The sequence below is a fragment of the Myotis lucifugus genome, unplaced genomic scaffold, assembly GCF_000147115.1.
Source record: "Myotis lucifugus unplaced genomic scaffold, Myoluc2.0 scaffold_130, whole genome shotgun sequence".
NCBI classification, from domain to species: Eukaryota; Metazoa; Chordata; class Mammalia; order Chiroptera; family Vespertilionidae; genus Myotis; species Myotis lucifugus.
Window position 1 is genome coordinate 3,114,956 of NW_005871178.1, and position 6,000 is coordinate 3,120,955.

Genomic DNA, 6,000 nt, shown 5'->3' on the forward strand with positions numbered 1-6,000 from the left:
GAGGAGAAAGAGAGAGAAATATCTATGTGAGAGATACATCAACTGGTTGCCTCCTGTACATGCCCTGATTGGGGCTAGGGATCAGACCTGCAACCCAGGTACATGGCAATGACCAGGAATTGAACCTCTACCCTTTGGTGCTTGGCTGACACTCTAAGCATTGAGCCACACCGGTCAGGGCTCTTCTTCTTCTTTTAAAGGCACCAGTTCTATCAGATTAAGGCCTCACCCTTATGACCCCATTTATCCTTTATCGTCTCTTCACAGGCCCAGTCTCTAAATACATTCATTGGGGGGTAAGGGCTTTATCACATGAATTTTGGGGAGACATACACATTCAGTTCATAATAGACCCTTACTCCATTCAGCTCACTGACAGTGATACCAAAGGGTGTATTGTGAAAAAGCGAAGTTCTTCCTGGAAGATAGTGATAGATAGCATGTCCCTTGGGTTGTCTTAATAATTAATGTTCATGATTTGTGTCTAAAAGCTTTTTGGAAGTTGTTTATATTTCAGCTTTTAATTCCTTTTGAATAAATTAAATATATATGTTTACTACCCACCTGTGGAATTACTATTTTCTTTTTTGTCTGGAAAGTTACCTAATCTAAGCTTAGGGATGTGTGTTAATTCTGATTGTTGGAATTGCTAATGTAATTAGAATTTGTTAGTGTTTGTGTGGAAAATTTGAGATTTCTGTCCTGATGTGTTGTATTGTTCAGGGTAACTTTGGGAGTGTTGAGATGTGCCGGTATGACCCTCTACAAGACAACACTGGGGAGGTGGTGGCCGTGAAAAAGCTCCAGCACAGTACTGAAGAGCACCTCAGAGACTTTGAAAGGGAAATTGAAATCCTTAAATCCCTGCAGCATGACAACATTGTAAAGTACAAGGGAGTGTGCTACAGTGCTGGTATGTGGCCATTGAAACCTATTTTGAACTCAAGCTATGTTGTTGGCATCCTGCATAATAGAAACATACTGTGTCAAGATGTGGACTTATAACAGTGCCCAGAGAGAGAAGACGGAAGACTGCTTGGTGACGGTGGACTGTAACTACAGGAAATCTCAGACTAGTCGGTTAATCATTCTCTTCACTGAAAATGTTTGTTATCACCCTTGCTTATGCTTATTAAGCAAATGTCATTTTCAAAGAAAGAAATTGTCTTTGCTCATATTTTCTTTAAAAATATATTTAAATTTGATGCTTTTTGTTCAGTACAAAATGAGAAGGAAGTTTTCTGAAAGGTCCCAGGTTCGATTCCGGTCAAGGGCATGTACCTGGGTTGCGGGCACATCCCCAGTAGGAGGTGTGCAGGAGGCAGCTGATCGATGTTTCTCTCTCATCGATGTTTCTAGCTCTCTATCTCTCTCCCTTCCTCTCTGTAAAAAATCAATAAAATATATTTAAAAAATAAAAATAAAAAAAATAAAATATTTAAATTTGATGCTTTTTGTTCAGTACAAAATGAGGAGATGGAAGTTTTCTCAGCTTATTTTGATTTGCATTACAGAAGACTAAAACAACTATTTTAAAGCTTTTTAAAACTTTTTGATTCAAAAAGCCTGTGTTCTTTACTATTTCACCTTTATTTACGAACAAATTCTGTCATCTTAGACTCAGATTTTATATATCTTTAAGTCATTTATGTATGGTTGTTTTTTAATATTTCATCAGTAAAATATGGCAAAGCATAACATTATGTTCCCATTTGTGTTTTAAAAGGCCGACGTAATCTAAGATTAATTATGGAATATTTACCATATGGAAGTTTACGAGACTATCTCCAAAAGCATAAAGAACGAATAGATCATAAGAAACTTCTGCAATATACATCTCAAATATGCAAGGTACCTAATATTCTGGTTATTAGTTGTAGATGAAGTGAACGTGTTGAGGTAATTGTTAAGAAATTCTCTAGTTTATCTTAGATAATTAAGGGACTATAAATAGGCAAGACCATTGAAATTGATTATGTTTACAAAACTGGCTGAAAGAAAAAATGTTATTTTTATCCATAGGGTATGGAATATCTTGGTACAAAAAGGTATATCCACAGGGATCTGGCAACAAGGAATATATTGGTAGAGAATGAAAACAGAGTTAAAATTGGAGATTTTGGGTTAACCAAAGTCTTGCCACAAGACAAAGAATACTACAAAGTGAAAGAACCTGGTGAAAGTCCTATATTCTGGTGAGTATATTTTAGTATAATAAAATGGAAATTTAGAGCATAAACTTAAAACTTTAATTTTACTATTATTAATAGTTTGTCATTTATATATTTACTAGAGGCCTGGTGTATGAATTCGTGCACAGGTGGGGTCCAGCTGTCCCGCCCCGATCGGGGTCAGGGGGGCAATTGGGCGGGGCTGGCCAAGGGGAGGGGTTGCGGTCAGTTGGTGGGCCGGCCCTGCCCCCTGGTTGAACTCCCGGTCAAGGGGACGATTTGCATATTAACCTTTTATTATATAGGATAATAGTAGCAAAAATTTCTCATGTACTTGCTTTGGGCTTACATGCGTGTCATGGATTATCTCATTTAATCCTCATAAGAATCCTTGGAGAATATGTATTAATATCTCATTTTAAGCATGAAGGAACTGAATTGTAGACAGGGTAAAGAGCTTGCTGAAGGTCAAGGTTTTTTAGTTTCCACATATTATATCAAGTGAAATCATTTGGTATTTGTCTTTTTCTGTCTGACTTATTTCACTTAGCATGGTACCCTAGAGGTGTTGGAGGTGTCCTAGGGAGATGGATGAAAATGGTGAAAGGGAATAAGTAGTACAAACTTCCAGTTATAAAATAAGTCACAGGGGTATAATGTACAGTACAAGGAAGATAGTCAGTGGTATTATAATAACTTTGTATGGTGACAGATGGTTACTAGATTTATCACTATGATCACCTCATAAGCTATGTAAATGTTGAATAACTATGTTGTATACCTGAAACTCATATAATATTATATGTCACTATATTTTAATAGAAAGAAAAGAAAGTATTACTTAATTTTTTTTAAGTTTACCATAAGAAGAGGATAAGAACAAGAGGATGAGGGCTTGTAAGTGAATGGCATAATTGCAGAGCAAACAGGGAGTAATTGGGGCTAGAATGATATTGAGCCCTGTACAACATGTTAAAGAGATCAGCCTTTATTTAGTAAACATTGTGTATGTGAAAGATGTAGAGGCTTTACCCAGGGAATAACATTGTAAGAGTCATATTTTAGGAATATGAATTTACTCCCCCCCCCCACCTCTACTTTTGGTGCAGAATATCAGTTCTCAAAGTATGGGGACCCCTTGTACCCCCTTTAGGGAGTCTGTTATCAAAAGTTATTTTAATACTAATACTAAGATGTCATGTGCTTTTTTCACTCTCCTTTTTTCATGAATAGATAGTGGAATTTTCCATAGGTTATACTCTTATACTCTCTGTTAAACCAAACAGTAAAGAAACTTTAAAAATGTAAAACAATGCTACTCTTCTCACAGAAGCATTCTTTTTATAGTAATTTCAGCTTTTTTTCAGTAATTTTTAAGAGTGTATAGGAGCCTTTGATCTAATGGTTGGAGAACTGGTTTAGAGGGTACATTAAGGTGAGGCTAACAGCAGGGAGAAGCTAGAAAGAAAACAGTTTTATTACTGAGTAAGCATTAATCCAGAAGGTATTGTGCATCAAAAGCAATCTGCTTATAGATTGCAAAGAGAGAAAGAAATCTTATTCTTTCTTATGGCCAAGCAAATTCAATCCATTACATACATTTTCTCATGATAAACAGTAACTAGTCCCCAAGTGAGAGGACTTGACATCACATTTGTCACACATGGTTCATCCTAAATTCACTGGGTAATTGAAGTCACCAGGTATTAGCTAATTGGCTTTACCAAAGGAAAAATAAACTATAACTTATGACAAGAGATAATTTTGTAACTTGGAAGGAGGAATCTGCTGAAGTCAGGTACCTACCCTCTCACAGAAACTGAGAAATAGGGGTGCTGACTTCCTTGATGATTATATTACAAAGAGATGGTTCCCGGGTTCTTGAGAAAAACATATCGTAAAGCTGGCAAGAGGCATTTGAGCAAAAGCTTTAAAAAATACTTACTTACATTTGAAAGAGATAAAGAATTTACAATGGTAAGTTTTCTGAAATAAATGCTTTAAGGAAAGAGGGGGAAGAGTCATTTTCCTCATTTTCAACAAGGAGAATTATATTTTTGATTTGTATTTATTCTTACAGTAGTGATGGGAGATTGGGAGTAGCCTTGCAGACTGGGGGAGGGAGGAGTGAGGAGGCGATTACAGGAGTGCTTTCAGGATAACCGAAGGATGAGAATAGTTTACAGTGGTTGGGGGAGTAGCACTGTCTTCAGGGATGTTATGTTCCATTTGTGGGCTAAAGCTAACATTTATTTAAAAGTATAACTATGTTAAGTGTTTTTAAAAACGAAATATAAAATTAATATAGCATTGCATAGTTAATTGTGTGGCATAGGCTACAAGTATTATAGAAATTCAGTAGCATTGGGTCATAAAAACCTTGAGTAGTCAGAGAAGGATTTATGGAAGTGAGTATATTTTAAAGAAGAGATTAAATTTTTGTAATTTATATTTTAAATCTCATCAATCTTAAACATCTCTGTTATCACTCTCTATAATAAGGATAAACTTAGCAATGTTACCAGGATATTCACAGTCCATTAGCCAAAATTCTCCCTTGGTTAGTGTTGATACTTAAGTAGATAGTCACACCATTTCTCCCGGACTTTCTAATTTTCTGTGCTACTTTACAAAAATCACTTCCTTGGGATGAGCAGGTTTTTTCTTTTACGTATATGTTAATAGCTTCAAGTCTTGCTCCAGTTTAGAAGCAACGTTTTCTGTCTATGGTACTTTGCAGTTAACCCTGGTGTTTCCTATAGAGACAAAAATGGTTTGTTTGTTTGTTTGTTTTGAGTTAACTTTGTGTATTTGGAGGTTCCTAAGAACACTCTCAGATTTGATATTCACTAGGAGGATTCATAGCACTCAGCATACAGCCATATTCGTAGCTATGATTCCTTACAGGGAAAGGACACAAAGCAAATCAGCAAAGGGGAAAGGAGTCTGGGCCAAAGCTGGAGGAAATCAAGCACAGTCTTCGAAGGTCCTCTCTCAGTAAAGTCATGTGGGACACACTTCCTTTTCCCAGCAGTAATTGTGACAACACAGTGCCCAAGGTTTGTGTTGGGACTGGACACATAAGCACCCTCTGCCTGGTATGTACCACAATTTCAGACTCCTAGAGGGAAAGTAGGCATTCAGCACAAACCATGTAGTTTGCAGAAACATTTTAGGCAGAGTGAGCCCCTCTTATCATTTAGGGAATTGTGGAAACACTCCTGAAATCTAAGTTCCCGGTACCAGTCAAGTGTCAATATTGCAAGCAGGCCTTTTTTAGGATGACAGCCTCAAGCCTGCTATGTTAACTCTTTCCTGTACATCTTGCTTTTTTTAATTTTTAATCCAATTGGTTTGCAGCTACAAACAAGAGTTGACACATCAAGTAACCGCCTTTTAAATGCTTCCCTATTTCACAGGTATGCTCCAGAATCACTGACAGAGAGCAAGTTTTCTGTGGCCTCAGATGTTTGGAGCTTTGGAGTGGTTCTATATGAACTTTTCACCTATATTGAGAAGAGTAAAAGTCCACCAGCGGTCAGTATGTTTTTATTTACTTTCAACTTTTTTTTAACATCAGAAAAGCTTTTGCCAAACAATAATAGTAAGCTTAAAGCTCATCTAGCCTCTTCTTGCTTATTTGTAATACAACATCCAACAAAATAACCTTAAACTTATTGATTAAATTAACTTGAATTTTTAAAAAGAAGAGGGGTAGAGTACTCTCCTATATAATAAAAGCCTAGGGGGCATCGCACAATGTCACAAGGTGGTCGCCACAAGATGGCCGACAGGGGAGGGCAGTTGTGGGCGATCAGGCCAGCAGGGG

At 36.9% G+C, this 6,000-nt stretch overlaps 1 protein-coding gene across 1 annotated transcript in view; it reads left to right on the forward strand.

Moving 5' to 3' along the window:
• The window catches only part of JAK2 (Janus kinase 2), a 97,421-nt gene that overhangs the window by 85,707 nt on the left and 5,714 nt on the right, over positions 1–6,000 (forward strand). The window contains 4 exon segments of the mRNA XM_014460395.2: positions 724–913; positions 1,727–1,851; positions 2,023–2,195; positions 5,591–5,708. Coding sequence (XP_014315881.1) covers positions 724–913; positions 1,727–1,851; positions 2,023–2,195; positions 5,591–5,708 — 606 coding nt within the window.